Here is a 21223-nt window from a genome sequence, read left to right as displayed (position 1 = left end):
TACCGGGCCGGGCCACTACGGCCAATGGGAACGCACTTAAGGGGCGGTGCGACCAATGGGCGGGGGCGCGGAGACCGGCGGCCCAATAACACTGCGCGGCAGGTGAGGCGCCGACCAACCCGCAGCCACCCAATTAAAACGCCAACCCGGGGCGCGGCAGAGCCAATAGGCTACCAGCATCGGTGCCCAGTAGGAGGAGGACGTAGGTAGCCGGAAAGCCAATCGGAAGAAAGGCGGGCGTTATTGCCCTTCGTCATTGGCGAATGGAGCGATGCAGATTAGCCAATCACAGTCTTTCACTCCGACAGTTGTTAGCCAATCAGCTGCGGCGCTGGGGTGGGCGCACAGGGGGCTGAGGAAGGGGCTCGGCGGCTAAAATGGCTCCTGGTGCCCACCGGGGCCGGGGCAGCCCCCGAGCGCCCGCCTTGGAGCTGGGCCGGGCGGGGAGCGGTGCCCGCGGGCGGACTGCCCCTCACAACCTCCCCTGCGCCTCGCGGCCTCCTGCCGCGGGGCTCGTGTCCCTGCCGCCGGGTGGTGGGCCCGGCCCCCCACCTCTGCCCCGCCGGCCGCGAGGGAAACCCAAAGCCTCCTTCTCTCGTCTCACCTTTTCCACGGGGGACGAGAGCTGGTTTTAAAAGGGGACTGTTCATTTCACAGATGACATTGGTACAGACAGTACAGCATAACAGGGTTACTGCACTAGGCAATATAACGTTTTTATATTAAATAACGTTTTATATAACGTTTCTACTCACCCCTGCACAGGAGTAATTAAGTGACAAGGGCTAAGCTCTGTTCAAATTATTTTTTTTATTACTATTTTTGCCTTTTTTTAAAAAAACACTAGGAAGAGGATGGGTTTTCTTATAGCTCTGTCAAGGACCAGCAGCTCCTGTGTGAACACACACACGTGAAAATGAAGCATGAAATAAAATCCTTGCAGAATCTCGAGAGAAATGAGGATGCTGATGCTCCACACACCTTCAAGAGGTACTACAGATGCCAGGCAACACCTGCTCCAGGTAATACCCTTTTTTTTTTTTCCTCCCCAAATACCTCTGACTACTGAAATCACCCACTTGGAAGACCAAGCCGAAACCAGTGTTCCCATATGTGACCCCAGAGAATAACACTTACCTGAGGAGCCTGAGGAAAAAGCAGAACACAAACAGCGCAGCAGCGAGATGCATGAGCAGCATTACACAGAAAAGCCTGTAGAAGGCAAATACACCTTCAGACAAAGCCACCAAAGTTAATTCAATTTTAAAAGATAAAACTTACAGAAAAATATGCAGGAGCAGCACAAGAAGTGATAAACATAAGCAAAGGGTTGCCTTTAATTTGTATGTCAGGAAAGCACACAGACTAGGATTTCTATCCCTTACAACGTTCACCTAAATTAAGATTTCAGAACAGGAAGAAAACTTGTTTTCCTGCAGTTGTAATATACCTGTTTTCAGATAGCAATTACGATTATGTCCCAAAGCTGACACTCTTCCTGGCATCGCAACTAGAAAAATCACATTAAAGTCTCATTATTTGGAAAGAAAGAGCAAATATTTACTGCAGCAGTTCAGTTCATTGCAGAAGACTGCTACAAGGTAGCATGAGTGATTTACTGCTTTCATTATTCAAGTTAAATAAATCTCCTCCTTTCCAAGCTATTGAATATAGAGTTATGCTGGCAGAGTAGATTACATTTGATCTATGTACCATGACAAGTACTGAAAATTGTGGGCTTCATTGCTGTATTCACCCACTCCTTCCTGAACATAAGAAGAAGGTGTCAATACACAGAGCAGCCTTTGCTCTGTTCCTTCAGCATAAGAAAGCACAAAGCTGCTCTGGAGATGTAATGAGTATACAGTCTGATACCATGGAAACGAAGACAAACTCCCTTTAACTCTTTCAACTAACATTCAGGGTGTGGCATGAAACAAAAATTTTCCTATTCATGAACATTTTCTTTGCATATATCATAGATCATGACAGGCTTGCATTAATGTTAACCAAGGCTTATTCTGTTTATTTTTAAGCATATGGATGAAATCTTAATCCCCGTGGAAGTAAACAGCCTATCCGATTCAATCTGGTTTCTGTATCATCTGAAAACGAAAGTATTTAAACATACTGTATTGCTTCAGAAGAACGAGAAGATGAGTTTCCTGCATCGCTCAGCAGATGGGCACCTCTGATATCAACCCACAGTCTTTACTCTGGGTTTCTTTCACGTACTTTGGGAGGCTGTTAAGTATGCTGCAAGAACTTGGACAATGTTTAAGAGATTCTGCTCCTTACTAGGATTTCTCTTATCATTTAATCACAGTCTGCCAGCCTATCCATACCACACCCAAACAATCAAACCACCACATAAAAAGAAAAATCTGGAAAATGAAACCCCACAGTTTTCAACCACTGCTCAAAGTACAATGGGTTGTCTTATTTGTTTTACAGCGTGCTTAATCTAGAGACTTGTCTTCAGTAGAACCAGCAAGACTCCCCATGCAAACAAAACCTGTAAGGTTACTTGCTGTTCAGTTTAGCATTTTGACTCTAGGAAGAGGGAGCCTTGTTTTGTACCATCACTCTAGCACCAGAGGTGTCACCACAACTGTCACCCAGATCAGAAACCAAAGACTTGAGTTGCTAGCAAGTTTTGCCAGGAAATTTGAAAAACAAAAAACACAATCATGAAGGAAAGTTTTATTCGACTTGTAATGCCCACATCCTAAAATTAAAGATATTAAAAAAAATTAGCTGCAAAGAAAAAGAAAGAAGCAAAACAAGAACAGATTTTTACACTTTCAGGAAATCAAGAAAAAATAGGCACCAGTTCACATTCATTAGTTTCAGATATGGCAGAGGAATGTTCTGCTGAAGGGGGTAAATAAGCTCCTGCTTTCCCACCTCCTTGTACGAGACAGCACAAGTCATGCTCTTCAAAGCCACGCTGATCTCGTAGATATAACACAGCAGATTTTTCCTCCTTGTTTTTTATTAATATATTTGTCCTCTAAAGATCACAAAGACCCCCCTGGAGCCATCTGGTGTAGTCTCTACATACATACTAAAATACCAAGTACGTACTTTAACCACTGGTGAATCTTGTTACAACCTCCACATAAAAACTGAGAGTCATGCATATTTGAAATTCTGTTTAAGCATCAGAAACTACTGAATGATTTTATTTCATAGCTGCTAAGCCACTTTAAATCCCCATCAGTGTTAAAATCTTGCAAGTGTCAGCCCAGAATGATTTAACCCCTTGAGAATAAGGGTTTATTATAAAAAAGGCAAATATCTTATCTCTAGAGATTCTACCCGAATACATATCTCATCTGCTACTAATACTGAAGAATTTCCTTTGCTAAACACAATCTGCTGGGGAATTAAGGATTTTCTAGCAATCTCATACAAAGCCAGAGGGCAGGCAGTTGTTCCGTCATAACCTTTTACTCTACTCTGCAAAACAGATGAGTATGAGGCGGTTGCCGTATTGGCCAAGCCCTGCTCTGGATCGATCAGTGGGAGCAGCCTGAGCCCTGCTCGGGTTGCAGCCACAGGAGCTGAATGCAGCAGGTCACTGACCGCCACCCCGCAGGTCAGGGAGAGCTTCTTCCACAGGAACAGCTCCTCTGAGACCGCTGATCTGAACAGTACCCTTCAGAGGCTGCAAACATCTTTCCTTCCGCCTTTCCTCTCAAGCTACACAGGGATTGGGGAGCGAGAAAGAGCAGCAATGAAATAGCAGGGCAAGGAGGGTGGTGTAGAGAAGTTTAACATCCTCCCCGGTAAAGAGAAAATCAGTTTATCTCAGCAGACATCCTTGCCTTGTGCAGGAGCAAGTCAGTGTTGGCAGGTGGAGGGGGAGAACTCAACCTCCAAGAAGCTGCAGCTGTTCTCAAGGAAGATCCCTCTTTACCTTCACTGGGAGAGCAGCGTACCCTATTTGCAATAAGGGTTAAGGAAAAGCATAAGGCTGTAATAAAACTGTCTTCCATTTGATTGATTAGGAATTTACAATTTCTTAGCTTAAAAAGCCACAGTGCAAGTTAGTGTCTGCTTCATGGGGACCCTGTTTCAGTATACTCTCCTGCAAGGATGAGAAAAGACCAAAGTCAGCAGCCAATGTTCTTGTCTGCGCACAAAGCAGGCTGGCTGCCCCAAGCACTGAGGCTAAAAGACACTCAAAGTCGTAAATAAATACACATAAAACAACTCTAAAAATGAGAAATTAACAGCATTGATTGTTTAGAATTACAATCCATCTTATTACATTCATTTTCACATTTTAGCATCTTTTTAACCACTATACAAAGCTGCTGAAGTCACTCTTTCTTCTAAAACAGTCATACAAGAGCACAAAGCACTATAAACACCTTTTTTTTGGCAAAGTAACTTGCTTTCAGAATATAACGTACTTCTGAATCACAGTTCACATATAGCAGGTGTGTCGTGCGAATACAACATCCTCTGTTGCTTCTCTCACTGCACACTGCCAGGAGCAAGACACCTCAGAGACCTTTCCTAGTTTCAACCACTGTCTCTTAAATCCTTCTCGTAATAGTTTATCTCGTGCAGCCTCACTCGAGTCAGCTGCTCCTCCCTTCTGCCTCAGCACCCTCTTGTTTATCGCATGAATCTGGTCTTCAGGATAAGCCACATCGGTCCGATGTGCTTAATAGAGCAACAGATGCTACACGCTCCGCACTTACCCTCTTGCAAGCATCTCAGGAGCATTTATCTACTCCTTTTACATCCTCCTGTTTACTTTTTTCCTGCTTCCTTGCTGCTTTTACAGTAGAATCCACATTAGATGTCTGAAGAGGAAGAAAGACATTTGCATTCTCCAAGCCCATGCACTGGCTTTCCACCCACATGGAAACTCCAGGTTCTTACTTTTTTCCCTCCCTTTCAAAATTATAGCTAGATAAGTCTTATGCCTTTTACCTAGAACAGACACAAAGGATAACCAATCAGTCTGGAGAAAAAACAGTGAAGCCCATGTTTTTGTCAAAGTCCTATTTTTCTTCTCCCCATTTTCTTCTCCCCGGAGACCTCCACATTCTGAGGCTGGGACTTGGAGCTCTGCGTGGACTGAAACAGGGGTAAGCACAGGCTGGACCCTCAACCCTCACCTTTGGCGTTGCACTCGCAGAGGACTCAGCAAATCACTGCAAACCTCACACAAAAGCCAGGACTGCCTCAAGTCCAGTGCACTCCACTGCCACTACCCTACGCTAGTATCCAACTGGGCACATGTCCCAAAGCAGCCAGATTTCAGGTGCCGGCTGTGCAGTCAGGATCCCATGATTTGACAAGAGCCCATCCCAGCAGTACAAGGTCATGCATCCCCATGCATTTGATCTATACCCCAGACTATGCTGTTTCTTCGGATGCCATAAAGAGTCTTTTCCTCTCTAGCAGCTTCATCCCAGCTCTGCAGCTATCTGCACACATAACCCCTTTCATACATCACATCCAACATCTACACCTCTTACTCCCTTGTGCATAATAGGAGTAGGCCACCACGCTACACCAGTTCCCTTTGCTTGTGTGCACCTCGCACCTCCTACCCAGTGAAAACTGCTGCTGGCTCATTCTGAAATACAGCAAGGCACTTTGATGGATGTTGAAGACTTTGTGCGTGCACAGGCAGGATGCAAATCCACCCCCTCCTCACACTAGCTTGCCTTAGGGGAAAACATAGGCCTCAGCAATCTCCTAAGTGAGGATGACCACGGCACAGAGCCCGTCATCTGGCCTGCAAAGAGCAGCAACACAGAGGGAACAGACCAACTTCCTTAGAGCTTCAGACTGGTTACAAAAGTCTGCATTTTACTTCAGTGCTTTACAGAAGTATTTCTTCCTCCCTGGGAAAGAAATCTTTGCTAGTCACATTGCATGTGTTAAAACACGTAAGGTAAAAATCAGCAGTAATGTCTGTAGAAACACAGCAGAGAAAGAACGATAATAAAAATCCCAAAGCAAACAAAGCCTCCTTGAGAAGCTAAGGGTCAATTGGAGAATTTACCAGTGATGTTCCTGCTCCCACACACAATCGTAAACATCAGGGATTATCTCCCAGAAAATGCACAGGCGAAACGGGTACATATGTTGCCCTATTCAAGAGAATTGGGCAAAATTCTGGGCCCAGGCAGTTTGTGGTTTATATGACACATTAAAAATAACAATAATAAAAAGAACAGGAAGGTGGAACAAAAAAGAAATTCAAACCATAAGCTGGCAAGTGGTCCTGGATCCATCCCAGCAAACACTACTGGCTACAAAAAGCAGAAGGTCCCACCAGGATGCTGTGTGTTGAAATAGTCTTGCTGCCACCACTGCACATTGCAAGTAGTTTTATCCATCTCTGGGAAGAAAAAGGTCCTTGTACAAAACTGTTTTCCTCCTCTGATTGACATCAGATGAGCTCCTTCAGTGGCTCATTTTCACTAAGAAGCATGCCATTCATCTCGGGGGAAGTCTCGGTGCCCAGATATCCCAAGAGGATCTCGCTGCGCCGCCGCGACAGCTGCAAAATGTCTTCTGCCAGCGACTGCACTGTTGTGTATCTCACGTTGTCCAAATCAAACATGTCCTTCAGGTACTGTACTATCTGGTGCTGCAAAGCCAAAAGGAAGGTTTACAGTAAGGAGACCTCCTCCCACCTGCCAATACCAGCTGCCTGGACTGCAGCAAGCAGAGAACCTTGTAAGGGATTTTGCGTATCTGCCATCCAAGCAAAGATCTGCTTTAGGCTGGGTATTACTTTTGTGGCTAGATGCCCTCATGCCTCTGAAACAGGACAGCAGAGCTCCCGAAGTCAGAAAAGCAACGCTGATGTCCATGGCAATATCCATGCAGACATTTAATGAATGCAACAAAGCTCCTCATTATGCTATCTACAAGAACAAGAGGATTTAAGTTTTAAAGTCAAGTAACTTGTAAGATTACACGTACTCTTAGACAACATATTCTTTCAGTATATGCACCCATCATCTTTTCCAATACTGATGGTATAAACTGATCTCATCACATATTTAGTACTATCAGCCATGGTAAATTCTGTTGGGAATTTTTATCAATCTGAATTCAGGAATCTGCATCTCAAAAAACAGTGATTTTTAGAAAGCTTCTATACAGAGCCAAGTTTCTTATTACCACGTCAATCAAAGCCAGCCATCAAAAGCACACATCTGTAGCTTTAAGCCAGAAGACAGCAGGAGTCCCACACAGCCCAGGTAGAGAAAAGCCATCTTACCTTGAAGAAACTGCAGACTTCAGATAGCTGCTGCTTGGGCCCCAGAAAACCAAAGGCTAGAACAGGACTGACATGCTCCGATACGGAGTAGAAGTGAGAGATAAAGCCATCTGGTACCTGCCACAGGGAAGGGAAGAATTGGTCAGTCTCAGTTCTCGGACAGAACTGGCAGCTTATTCCATATCAGCTACCAAATTCCATGTCAGAAAGCACTGTGCTTCGGTAATTGAAGTTAAGAGCTACTTAAGAACAACTCTTCCTCCTGAATTACATTTATCTTTCAGATACCTTGAAGGATGACTAGAGTTTTCTATCTTCATGTTTCTAAACTGCTATTTCAGGAGGAAACTAAACAGAAGAAAATGAAAGACAACCATCAGGCAGTCTTTATAGACTCTATTTATAATCTCCAGACCCAGCCAGGAAAGGGCATGCAAATATCCAAGACAGAGCTACTGCATGACAGCACCAACATAGCTTCCAACGCTCTAATTTCTCTTTGTACCATCTCATGAGGCAAATCCAGTCATACCAGCTGGTTGTGGGACAGGAGCTGAAAACCTGCCAGAGGCCACAGACCCTGTGGCAGAAGTGGGGTTGTGAAGTTGCGGCTTCCTGTTCCCCAGGTCCATGAACTCATCTACTGTGATGCTTTAGAAAGCCACAGATTTATGGGAAATGCATCAAGTAACGGCTAGTCAGCAGTCAGTGCTGGGAAGCAGATGAGCACGAGCCACTCACTGCGCTGCGAGCAGGGAAACTACAATTCAGGAGCAGCGTCTTGTTTCTTGGTGTCTGTGACCATTCCTACAGTATTGCGAGCGGGGAGAGGGAATGCCAGACAGATCATGTTTCTTTTGAATCCTCACATTAAAATAAAGGGAGAATAAACTCAGACTGATTCTGTAGAACACTCGCATGGCACTGGAGCAACGACAGCAGGACCTCAGTGCTCTAAAGCATCGCAAAGAATGTGATTCAGTTCAGTCTTATACCACTCAGATTTTGTATTTTGTCAAGATCTAGGTGTTATCCTTAGATTCTTATATCTGAAGATCATTAGATTCTTCCCTTTTAATTAATTTTGCTTACCATCAACAGCCTCCTTTTTGCTTTCAGAACCGACCAGCAGGCAGTTGCTAGAGCCTACGATTAACAGAGAGAGACCATCCGTTACTGGGATTACTTTTCAGAAAAAAACAGTTTACCAACACGTTGCCATCTCAATATCAAAGCTGTCGCCCTTTTGTGCCAACAACTCTAAAATTACTGACAAAATCTAAGTGAACTGGTGGCAGATTTGGCCACTCCAGACCCATTCCAGAAAAGCCGAAGCAGTTTTGAAGATGGCTAATATGATCTGACATAGTTGCCAAACACTCCAGAATGCAGACTGTAAGCAAACAGCTGTTAAAAGCTGCTGCCCAACCATCTTCTCAGTCTGTGAAACTAATCAGTCTTAAATATGCAGCTGGGGGCCAGGACTAGAGGAAAATGCTGCTATTTGAGCCTCAGTGTCTGCTGAGGTACCACCAGAATGAAAGGCCAGGTGCAAAAAAAAAACACCCGTGTTTTTCCCTACATTTTGATCCTCTTATCCTCATTCACGAAAATACGCACTGTCAGCTTTGAACACCTCCATGGCATCACTGACAAAGGCTGCTAAGGAAATAAAGTCTACTAGAACCAGCCAAATGCTTTCAAAATAAGGAAAGCTTTCCTGTTAAACAATTTACATGTACCAGAAGATTGTTGTTTAGAGCTTCGGGAAAGCACCGTATTTCTAAAGAGAAAATTCAGCTCAGCCAGGAGAGCCGAGGTTATGCTCCTTCCTAGCCCCAGCACTAGCAATCTCATACTCAGCATGAGGATTACCCACTTAACACACCGTCTCCTTGAAGCTGTCAGAGAGCCACCGGTTGCGCAGCACAGCCAGCACAGAGGAGGGTGGGTTCTCCAGATCCTCAAAAGCATCCATGAGGATGAAATCCAGCACAATATCAAAGAAACTCATGCAGACCACCTGTCAGAGAGCAGAACAGCCCGTAAAGGGAACGGGTTTAAAAAAAGGAAATGGACTTCACTCTTTTGCTTTGAAGCAACAAAACATGATGAGCTGAAGTTTGCCACCAATGCAGGAGGACCGAATTGTGTACGCTCAGTTCACAGCCCCCAGAGAGGAGCTGGCCAAGAAACTTATTAATCCTGTGTCCAGGAAAAGCAGAGTCAAAAGGGAAACAAATCTTACAGACCTGTAGACAGTAGCTTGTGCCTTCTAGAAAAAGTTCGCGTTTGTTTGGGTTTTTTAACCACAGTAGTGCTGACATTAAACTCCACGGCAAATCTGGCCTTCAGCAAAGACCCCCAACAGCCAGTTATCCCCCAGCCCTCCCCAACAATGACAACTGAAAAATAATTGTATTTCAGCAGCAGTTCTTTCACTCCTGGGCCGTTTCTATGCATTCATTATGCTCCAACTCCTCTGCAACTTTCTAGAGAGAACTTCTTTACCAACCCCTCTTCCCTCCAGCTCCTGCTGAGTGGTCGGCCAGGTCTCTTGCTTCAGTGCATAATGCAGCATCTCCTCGTAGCTTTCCAGAAAAGCTTTGGGATTCTGAGAGAGCAGAGAAACAACACACTTCAGAAAGTACAACAGTCAAGGGCACATTTCACCAAAGCTTGACTACTCTATTTTGAGCTGACATCAACATCAATGCATGTGACTGGCTGCAGTTTTTAGCCAAAACACTCTTTGTGCAGAAAGAGAGAATTTATTTCTGGGAGGCATGGAAGACCCCAGGTTCAGCTGTGACTCAAAGAACCTACATCACTCCACTTTCTTCAGGGAATTAGCTAGAGACACCTGGAAGCAACCAAGTCAGTAAGAGACTAACACTGTGCAAGCAACGATCTCCCTGTTTAAGGGATAACCAGTGACCCGAGAGTTGGTATGTGCTTGATGCAAAGGTTTGATTCTCTTTTCCCTTTCCTGTATTCCTTGAGACAATGCTATTGCTGATGCACAGCCTGTACCCTCTGTTTGCTCCAGTAAGGCACAGTATCAAACTGTGGACAGGAGCTGCACAGAGAGGTTCTTTCGAGAGAATGCAGTTAAACAAGATTAAAAGCACAGGCATTTTATTTCTCACAATAGTCACCAGCATACAGAACAGTCTTCTCCTTCCATGACACTGGAAAAACTCTGGGTTGAGATGGAGGAACAAGTGTCCCTGTGCTCACAAGACACAGCTAAGTTGTTATACAAACTTCCTACCTTTTCAGCTTTTGTCATCAGCCCTATCACCATTTGCTTCCCAACCTCCCCAAAAAACAGTTGATTGCTTTCATCCTCCAGCAGCTCCTGCAAAGGGAACAGAAGTCTCCTGTGAACATCTATGCCCACATGAATTCTGAGTTGGCAGAAAAACGGACAGGACACAAAGCAGTGCAATGCTGCATACACCAGTTATCATTAACCTTTACTAAGCTGGAGTCACGAAAACAAAACTGCTCTCTCCAGGAAACGAGTTTAAAATCAGGTTGAAAGACTGGAACCAGCAAGAATGGAAGCACGAGAGCCACGGAGTCGCAGAGGGGCTAGGGCACAAAAGCTGCTCTTCAGGCTCTAGACATATATTGCTAGGATGTGGACTGCGGTAAGGAGAAGGAAACCTTGCTCCCTGACTTCAGACATTTGACTCCAGCACAGTGAAAAGCTCCTAAGTGGGAGTAGCATCTCCTGGGCAGCTCTGAAATTACCAAACTTTCTCTTCCCAGAACTAAACCAGTATCAGTGGCCACGTAACCCCCGCTCAAGCTGGCACGGGGATCAGGGGATCCTCTCCCTCTCCAAACCAAATGGATCAGGATGGGATTACAGAGTTAAGGAAGGGGAGCTTGGACAGCTGCTGCTTCTGCTTTTACTTGCTCTAGAGGGGCAAAGACTTCATCCCTGCGTAGGCTGCTGGCAGCAACGCACCACGAGAACCGGGGAGCCTCAAGCAGTTCTCACCTGGAAGGCCTGCCTGACGCAATGCAGCTTCGCAAGGAAATCCTGGTCACTGTAGCAGCCAAGGAGCTCTGTCCTAGAGGGAAAGGATTGCATAAATTTCAGCTCTCCTGATGTCTGCATTCCTACCAACTACTGCTCCCTATGAGGAAAAAAAAAAAAAAAAAAAAAAGATAAATTCCCAGTCTGTGCCTAGGATGAACAAACAACTGCATTCCCTTTGCACAGCTCCCTGGGGGACCACAGCACCTCTGCAAACTCTGTTACAGCACAGGACTATGCCAGCCAGCCACACACAACAGGCACATTGCTCATTACTAATTTCCTGGGACAATTACCCTTCTTAACACGTGTCCTAAAATTTGGGGCTAGTCCCCTGGGAAGTCTGAACCAGCAAGAAGGATGCCAAGAGTTCCTGTCCCCAAAGGGTTATTCTGCTTATAGGGCTGCTCAAAGGCAAATAATGTGTTCACACTGCTCAAAGGAGCCTCAACACAAGGATCCACAACTCCCGCAGCTGGCACTTCACCTCAGCGTCCGGCACGCAACTTTCCCTTCTTTCACTAACTGCAGAGCTTCTTCATATGCTGCTACTGGCTTAGAGAGGTGGAATGGTATTTCCTCAAAGTGGAGAGAGTCAAAGAGCTGTAGAGGTGGCAAGAGGCATGGGAAGAACAAAATTATCTCATTAAACACTTGAAAATACTCAGAGACTGCAGACAAGCAAGATGTGCCTTCTTCAGCTAGCAAACTCTCGTCAGTGCCAATTATTTCATGCAAAGATAGTTCTTTTCCCACCAGTTTCAAAGCTGTCTCAGCTCTGACACAGCTCAATATTCCCCTAAAATTTACATAACTAAGCTACATTACATTAGATGTACAGTACTTTCCTAGCTGTTATGGCATGTTTTCTACAGTAGATAGGAAGATGACATGGAAATGCTGTTTGGAAAGGGCTGCACCATGCCCCTAACTACAAAGCTTTTCCTAACATCCATCATGAACCTCCCAGCCTGGGGCTGTTGTTCCATGTTTTGTCATCTTCCTCTACCAAGACGTGTTTGGCTCCACTGCCTTTGTGGCTCCCCTCCAAGCAGCTGGACTGTGACACACAGCTGAAACTTGTCACCTCTGCTGCAGAGAAGAAGGAGTCCTCGGAAACTGAGCTGTCTTCATCATCCGTCCGAAGCCGCAATGAGCCATCCGTCAAAGGAAGCATTAAAGTCTTCTCTAGAGGAGAGGAAGAAGCTGCATGTGTTGGGAGTTCATGGACTACCATTTCTCTTAGCTCCTATGTTCTCCCTCTCCCACCCCCACAAACAGCATTTTGTCACTACTTCATTACCTAGCTTACAGAAAAGACAAACCCAGAAAGGAAACTGGCCTAAAGCATTTCTAACCAGCTCCCATACCCAGATCCAGCAGCATGCTGTCTGACGGAAGCGAAGACCCAAACTCTTCCTGGAGGTGGTAGGCTCGGTGCAAGAGGGACTCCAGCTTCTCAGCAAAGTCCCTTTTTTGGGACTCCTCCTGGAACATACATAAATACCACCCTTAGCTAGCCAGCTGGGCAGAGACAGATTGACAGCACAAATATGAAAGGAATTTTTCAATAAAATGGGATTTACAGTTTGCAGATTAAATTATTAAAAAAAAAAAAAGCATGGACTCCTTAATCCTACAATGCAGCTAATAATGCAAGGGGAGGGAAGCTTCTACACAGCCTGTTAAAACCCTCTGGATTTCTAGCTTTACAATTTTGTTTTCCTGTTAAAAAAAGGAAGAAAGAGCAAACTTTAACCTGCCATCCAGAAAAACAGGTATCTTAATGAGTTACAGATCACTTAATTCTCCTGACTTGTGACTTTAGCCTGATTTCAAGAGCGACTCACACCAGAAAACCTATGCTGAATACAACAGAGTATCCAGAAATGGATAACAAAGTCCTTGGATTAAGGTGCTGGGCGTAAGCAAAGTTTGCTTAAGCACAGGAGGATAGGAAAAAAAAAAAAAAAAAAAGAGGGAGAAAAATAGGACTTACACAGCATCCTGCCTTCATACCCGTGTCTGCATGAGTATCTTACCCAGAAGACAAAAGCATTAACAAGAAGCACGAAATCTACTTTGGTAATGAATCAACTGTTTTTAAGTCAGTTTTAGAAATACTATAGGACTCTTCAAGGAGAGACAACAAGAGAATCGAGATTTGACTTGGATAAATATTATCCACCACAAAAGACAAATATCCCACATACATACTACACCAGGCCCTGTTTGTAAGAGGCCGGGGACACCTTTTGCCAGAAAGGACTCCTGGAGAGTTGGGAGTTTAGCTCCTTTCACAGTCCCGAGCTACAGCTGCTCGTTTTAGGTTCATGGTTGTCACTGAGCCATTCTAGTTTGGATCTCCTCTTATCAGAGGTCTTCCCTGCATAGCTGTCAGGTCCAAGACAACAAGGTTTTGTCCTAAAATACTTGCTTCTCTAGCTGTAGGTGAGTGACTTAGACATCTCACTGCCCCACTTGCTCAGAGAGCAGGGGCATGCTTAGCTCCTACCGAGTCACCACTTCACTTTCCTCATTCATACATGCAGATAACTGGTCTCTGCTTCTCCACCCAGCTTCCTAGGTAGTGACAGTGACCATCACGATCTCCACTTTCAAATGCATTAAAAAGTTACAGACATAACACTGCCAGGCACAAAGCTATTTGTTTCTCTCAGGTGCTGTATTTGTTACAGCCTTTTCCTACTGCAGCCTCTGCTGCTGGAGGACTTGCATGACAGCGACTGACACGAGGCTGAAAGGTGGGTAGAAAAGCTGGGGAATGAGGGGGCGAGACTTATTAAAAAGAGAAAGAAATTAAAAACACCCACTCACGTTGCATAAGGAAGCTGCAGATATAGACAGCTGTTAAACAGAGTCTGGCCTAACTCTGCCCTTAATTTGCTCTTCTTTTAACCTCCTAATTACTGCTTCCAGCACCCAGGCTGGTCTTTCAGCATGTTCCCCAGCTGGCAAACGCAAAGGAGAAGTGGGGACCTACCTCTGGGATGTTCTCAGACACGCTCTCTTGCTGTTTCTTGCTGTCCCAGGGCACAGGGGTGCTGGTACTAGCACTGTCCCTCTGCCTGATGGTCAGCGCCTGCTCCCACTTCTGCAGGGCCTCCTCAAACAGCTCCATGCCTGGCAATGCAACCAAAGACAAGCTGAGAGAGGCCCAGGCCACTTAGGAACAAAGCAATATAGCACCAATCTTTGATCACTCAGACAATCCAGCAAAGAGGGAAGCCTCTCCCCAACTGATATGAAAGAATAAATGTATTATATTTCTTTCCCTTTTAAACACAGTTTAATTTGGATTAGAAGTTAAGGACAACATCCCCAAACTGGTTAAAACATCAGCCATGTTACTTCCAAAATACTGCTCTCTGGACAAGGTGAGCCTATTGCTCAAAGAACAGTATTTTGGAAGTAAATTATTCACTGAGAAAACAGAGAAATGTTTCTTTCGGAGAATATGGGATTTTTGTAACTAAAAAGTGACTGAGTTTAAGTCGAGAATGGGAGACAGCTTCCTATTAGAGCTCAACACTGAGCTGCTGGTGCTCGATATCAATTTACACCCTCTTTTTGCTCTCACAGTGATAAACAATCCCCCCAGGGGCAATGTTACCCTTGTGCTTGTTTACCTTGAACATAGAGGCTTTCTGCACTGGAATCACCAATGGCTCCAGCATCCCCCATTGCCTGGGTCTCCCACATCCCTGCTGATGCTGGTATTGGACTCGAAGAGTTGACTGCGACCATCTGCAGGAGAGCAGCAGAGAGCAGCAAATGCCTTTGGAATTCTCTCCAAGGGTAGCAACATTAAGACCACACAAAGACTGCCACAAGTTAAATCTGAACTACAAGCCATTTCCCTTCCCACGTTTGCCCTTGTGCTCCCCCTTACCAGTACTCCCTTGCCCGGGATGATATCAGGTGTTACCGGCCCCCTCCTGCTTGGGTTTACACTACGCTGTCAACTGCCGCACAGTGCAGAGAGGGGAGGGGAGGTGAGAAGTCCTCCCCTTCTCCACCCAGCACCGCAGCGGTGTCTTTGAAAGCACGGAAAGTTGTGCAGGAAATACTTTCCCAATCAATTCACACTGAAGCTTCATTCGGAAATGGCAAGCTGTACAATGGTGAGCACTGTCAGAGCGCACTGATGGAGGCGACAGCCCAAGAAAGCTCTAAAGCAATCGCTACAAAGGCACAATGACTCTAACAAAGTTCGTGTCAGTCCCAGCTGCCTGTGGGAAAAACACTGGAAGTGGGGGGAAGCGACCACAGTCCAAACAAAGGAAGAGATTCCCAGCAACAACACAGCTGAGGACTTTGGCCAGGGGGGTACTGGCTCTTCTCTTTGCAACCAAACCTTCTCCTGGGAGGGCTGAGCACTAAGATCCCCACAGCAAATCATCAGCTTTCTCCAATTTCACACTAGTGCAATAAGTGTCTTTTAAAGTCTGACCCAATAAAGTGCTGGGTTCAAACGCTAACAATGACCAGTGTTTTCATATGGCTTCGAGAAAAATGTCCAAATGTGAGCCTGATGCTAGTAAAAAAAAGCTACAATAATCATCTGACAGATAAGTTCTTGCCCTGCCTCCTTTGATTAACCTCTGTGGAGTGTTAATAAATCACCTTGAGATCCAGAACTGCAAACATCAGTTCACTGCTACTGACTTATCTACTAGATGGCAAAGAAGAGCCCCAGGAAGCAGAGGAGAGCACATGCAGAAAGATGAACTGTTTTCTCATCAAGTAATGCGAAAGCAGTGAGTATGGTGTCACAGACACAAGGAAGGGGGGATGGGAACAGATCCCTCTCCGTGTGGATACCCCCACCCATGCACCAGCAGTGGAAAAAAGGAATGTAGATAGTTTTTTTATCTATAGAGAAATAGACTTCAGTAATGCAAAACCCAGACAGCATCTGTGGGAAGGGAGAAGCCACAGGGGAATTAAATAGATGCAAGAGTCCCTGCAGGGGGAGGGAGGCCAGAGCTGGACACAGCTTGGTCCACATTGACACGTCCCAACATATCCCAGTTACCCCAGGGGAATACTGGTGCAGGACTGCATGCCGAGGGCCGTGCCGGCACTGCCGCCTGCTGGAGACACTCTTTGGCCAGCACAGACTTTTGGCAATTTTCTGGTTCTTTAACTGTACAGGACAAGCTAAAATACAGCAATGCCTGCACACACTGCAGGGCGCTGCTGGCCAACAGCTCCCTTCCAAGGGGTGATTTTTCCCCCCTTCCTGCCACAGCATTGCTAACCCAGCACTGAGGCCCAGCAAGGGGATGATCGAGGGGATGTCTCGCAGTAAGTCGCAGTGCACGAAGCTGCAGAGGTTCGCTTGTGCCACCCACTGCTCCAACAGCAGCATGGAAGGCTTTGAGCATTACGAGGACGTAAAACAGGTCTTGACGCCACGAACGCTTGCCAAGCCTTCTGTGTTTGGTCTGACAAGAGGTGGATATAAGCAGTGATGGCTTCTGCTGCCTGGTCAAGCCTGAATTACCTGTATTTATAGGGTGCTTTCAGCTTTGGAGGAGGCAGAACGACTAGGCTGTGTTCTTAACCTGCACTGTTTCCCAGTCGGAGCTATCAGATTTTGGTAGTTAACTTGGTTTTAACAACCAAGCAACCTGCAAGCAGCCGCAGCACAGGGGGCTGTGCTGGCACAGGAGCTGCTGGGCCATCCAAACCCCATAGTGGAGGGAAGAAAACAAGCTCCCCATTGCTACAAGACCCAGCAACAACCCAGCCTCGCTTCTCGAGGGGGTCACGGAGAGCCCCGAGGAATCACAGCCATATCCCACACACAAAACCCTCCTGCAGCCCCTCATTGGCCAGAGAAGTGGGATGTACCCTGGGGCTCTTGGCCACAGGAAAATCCCGCTCTGATTTCATTCAGGCAACTCCAGACAGTCACTGCCAGGTTAATATCAGAACCTGCCCTCCAATTACACCGTAACCTGTTCTGCTCCAAAAGCTTTGGCATTATCCCTCAGTCACCACGAGCCCAAGGACTTTGTGATCTTGTTACAGGTGGGTGCACTTGCATCTCCCAGCCCAGCTGAGAAAGTCCTTACCGAGGCGAGGCTGTGGCTGGAACTGGAATGTTTGCTGGGCTCGATGGAGGAAATCCCACTGAGCGTGTCATTGCTCTTGCTGCCAGGACTCTGGACTCTCTTGCTGGAGTATCCTGCAGTTGGGAAGGTCACACAAAAGGAGGATTTTAGGCCAGGCTCACTGCAGCTGTGAATAGGGAGGGAACATCACCCTGTCAAGTGTGACTGTGGATGTGCAAAGCAGCATCCAATACCCAGAAATGAGTCACAGATCTCCTTTATGCTCTATTTTGCTCTGAGACACTAGGAAAGCTGGTGTCAGTGAGGATCTGAGGCTGAGGAATGAATATTTATTCACTACTTATGGATGGCAGGAGGCAAGCACAAGTGGAAAGCATCAAGCAGAAACTCCTCCAGCTTACCTCAGGCCAGGCAGAGCACAGACATCGCTCTCTTGGTTATTACCAAAAACACTTAAAGATTTTCATATGTTTCTCAAAACAAATGCTTAATCCCTAACGTGCTTTGCTGAGGACGTGGGTCAGTCTTACCCCAAAAATCAAAACAACCAGTTGAAGAAGCTGCCCAAGGCCCAGGAGCCACCGCAGAGTTGGATGGACACTTCCGACTTCCCAGCCTGGCCCAGGCCACCCTCCTCTCCATCCCCTGACCTCGCCACCACGGCTGCACGCTGGATCCCGGGGTCAGGCATCATATCGGCATTGCCGAGATCAATACGCAACCAGGTCACCATATGCCCCGGGCCGTTATTATCAGGGGAAGCATGGTGTAACGGGTCCACAGTCTTTCTATAGGAAGGGGGATGGGAACTGCAAACCTTGGTGACAATCTCAGTGTCACTTTTTTCTCACAAGGGCTTTAAGCTCACGGTCTCTCCCTTTTCCCCCGCTAACCCTGTGCTCATGGCACTGTGCTTCAGGCTTCTAATTTCATTCTGCATCAATGCACTACACTAATGGCTTTGCTTTCCTCTCCCCTCAGCAGTCAGAAACTTCCCGTCGCTCCCTGTACACCCTCTTTCCTTCCTCACAAAAAGCTCTTGGGGATTTTCCCTTTTTGCAAAGCCAACCTTTCTTCATGGAGGAGACCCTTCTGGTTGGCAAGATGGGCACTGTGATCCCTCCAGGCTTAAAGCCACACTTCTCCGGAGCAATCTGCTTCTTTCGACGACGACGACGCTTCAGCTGATGAGCTGCAAGAGCCAACGCAACTGTCCCAAGAGCTGTAGCAAACAGCACCTTACGCAGGCCTGGAGAGAGCCGCAGCTGAGAGAAGACAGACTTTAAACACAAAAGATATGAAAGAGCAACAATGAAAAACCAATTCCACCACCCTTTGTTTTTTTTTTTTTTGAAAGCAGTCGTAAACATAAGACACCTTGGCACTCCCCCTCCCACCCACAAAACACAGCCCCTGCTAAGCAACTAAGACTTCGCAGCGCAGAAACTGTGGAACATCATTTTGACAGAACCTGGAGGACCTTGGTCTCAGTTCTCATTGCCAAAACACACTGCCCCATTTGCACGCAGCCTGTAACGGATGCAATCCGGGTTACCCAAATTCAGCTCCGAAACCCTGGTAGGCAGCTGAGCTTTACTGCCCCAAGTGTTGCACTACTACAAGTGGGAAATGTATCACTGTTCTCTAAAACAAAAGTCTTTTTTTAGTGCCTTTGACGAAGGAAAGGTTGAACCCAGTCATTCGCCTGGGGAGGGATGTGGGAAGCCCTTCTCCCTCCCTCCCCAAGCCCACCCTGAGCAGCTCTCTCCCACCACTCCAAGCTCTCCATGCAATTCTTACAAACCTTCAAACTGTCCAGGTCCCCCAGCATCACCCCATCATGCCTCTGTCCCTCACAACACAGACAAGTCCCAAAGAGAGGGCCCACGGAACCCGACAGAAAAGCCTTTCCTGCGTGTTGTACCTGTCCGAACGTTGTGTAAACAAACACGGGGATCTCTGCCACGGTCATTGCCAAGGCCTGGATGATGGACATTCCCTCTGTCCGTCTAAATGCCATGTCTGCATGAAGATCTCGGCACCTCCAGCAGCCACAAAGCGGAAGGGCACTTGCGGATGCTGCGTGAACTGCTCACAAAGAAATCCAACTTTTCTCTGACATCTGGCTCAGAGTCCTGGGCTTGCCCTTCATCCAGCAATCCTCATTCTGCAGGAAGGGCAGAAAAATCAGGTGAGTGAACGTACAACCCATGCCTTCTTGTACTGCACTTCACACAGCAGGTCACCTGGAGCAGCAATGCTGCTAGAGCCAAGCAGGAGATCTAGAGCATATTCTCACCAACAGCAGCAATTTTTTTGCTTGTCCTACCAGCATGGGGGCAGATTCCCAAAGTGCTCCACACGATAGCTGCCAGAGATTTCCACATGCACCACAACTGGCCGCACACGGTTGGAGAGTTTTTGTTTACAGTCCCCGTATTAAAAAAAAAAAAATATTACAAATAACCATATGTACACTTTCATCATCCAGACTCTGCATTCCTACAATTTTCTGTGCATCAAAGGCCAACCAAAGGGTGTTTGCCCAGGAGGTTTCAACACTGCCTGAGTTTCCGCAGAGCTCCGCTGGCCATGCTGGGAGCTGGGGAGGAGGGACACGCTTCACCTCAAGGACAGAGCCACAGAAGAATGTACTGAAACCGGAAGGGGTCGTCTTTTAAACGCCACAGAGTTATAAACCCTTTGGCCACGCTCTCCGCCAGGCCAGCCTTTGCAGCAAGCCGACCCCGCTACAGCAAGGCGACGCTGCTCTTACCCCGTCTGCGGCCACGCCGGGCTCCGAAGCCTCCCCACGCTGACAAGATCCCCCCCACCGCCGGTGTTCCAGCGAGGACCCCCTGCTCCCGCCTGACCCCAGGGCTGACGGCCACCTCACACCCCACGGGGCTGGTGTCACCCGCCTGGGAGCCACGGTCTGGAAACGCTCCCGAGGCGGCGGGAAGCCCGCAGGGACCAGAGGCGGACGGCGGGCTCCTGCCACAAGGTTAAACGCAACGTTTGGGCCGGAGCAGAGAGCAGGAGAGCGAAGTGCACGAAATTTGGGGCACAGAAACCAGCCCGGGGGTCGCCAGGCCCGGCTGGGGAGCACTCGCAGCAAGGTACCAGGGGAATCCCCTCTGCCGGGGCACCCCAGGGCGCGCGGGGGGGGTCAAACCCACCGGCGAGGCAGGGAGCTCCCCACGGGACACCCCGCACCGGCACTGCGGCACGCTGCGGCCCTGCCAACGGGGCTCCCCAGGCCCCCCGCACCCCCAGGCACCCCCCACAGCCCAGAGGGCCCTCAGGCCCCTTCGCACCTCAGGCCCCCTGCACTCACGCACCGCGGGGCGCCACCCGCACACCAGGCATCCCCAAGCCTCCCGCACATGTGCATCCCGGGGGGGGACCCTCTGCACCCCGATGCGGCCCCCCAAGCCCCAGGCCCAGTTCCACCCGGGGGTCCCCGGCTACGACTCTCCCCCCACCCCCTCCCCCAGCGATGGTGCGGCCCGCCCGACTCCCGCGAGCGAGCGCGGGCGGCACCACTCACCGTGGCGGGGGGCGCGCGCTGCCCCGCTCGGCGCCCTCTCCACCCGCCGCGCGCCATGGCCGCGGAAGGGCAGCGTCTCCTTCCCCCGCGCCGCAGCCTACCCTGGGCGGGGGCGGGGCCGACCGCGGCGGGGCGGAACAAACATGCCTCCCCCGCCTCCCCTCCAGCCAATAAGAGCGGCGAGCTGCCTGCCGGCGCACCAATCGCGGCGCTTTCCTGGGCCTGGCTGGAGGATGCGGCGGCGAGTGCGGCTG

The 21223-nt window shown here is 47.9% G+C and overlaps 1 protein-coding gene across 2 annotated transcripts; it reads right to left on the bottom strand.

Moving 5' to 3' along the window:
- Nucleotides 1-2688: 2688 nt before the first annotated feature.
- Nucleotides 2689-21083, bottom strand: MIGA2 (mitoguardin 2). 2 transcript variants are annotated; one of them, XM_075439356.1, is made up of 16 exons: nucleotides 20970-21083; nucleotides 19344-19586; nucleotides 18489-18699; nucleotides 17420-17532; nucleotides 14966-15083; nucleotides 14320-14459; nucleotides 12686-12803; nucleotides 12403-12503; nucleotides 11803-11918; nucleotides 11277-11349; nucleotides 10539-10625; nucleotides 9780-9878; nucleotides 9153-9287; nucleotides 8357-8410; nucleotides 7265-7381; nucleotides 2689-6625 (listed from the first exon to the last, which is right to left on the bottom strand). In XM_075439356.1, exons 2-16 carry the CDS (start codon nucleotides 19437-19439, stop codon nucleotides 6425-6427), a joined length of 1779 nt encoding a protein of 592 aa, XP_075295471.1. In that variant the 5' UTR covers nucleotides 19440-19586; nucleotides 20970-21083; the 3' UTR covers nucleotides 2689-6424. The 2 variants fall into 2 exon arrangements, with proteins under 2 accessions (XP_075295471.1, XP_075295473.1); XM_075439358.1 differs by having other exon boundaries at nucleotides 18489-18684.
- Between the last annotated feature and the right edge of the window lie 140 nt (nucleotides 21084-21223).

This window comes from Opisthocomus hoazin, chromosome 19 (genome assembly GCF_030867145.1).
Source record: "Opisthocomus hoazin isolate bOpiHoa1 chromosome 19, bOpiHoa1.hap1, whole genome shotgun sequence".
NCBI classification, from domain to species: Eukaryota; Metazoa; Chordata; class Aves; order Opisthocomiformes; family Opisthocomidae; genus Opisthocomus; species Opisthocomus hoazin.
This window is presented reverse-complemented; position numbering and strand designations above follow the sequence as displayed.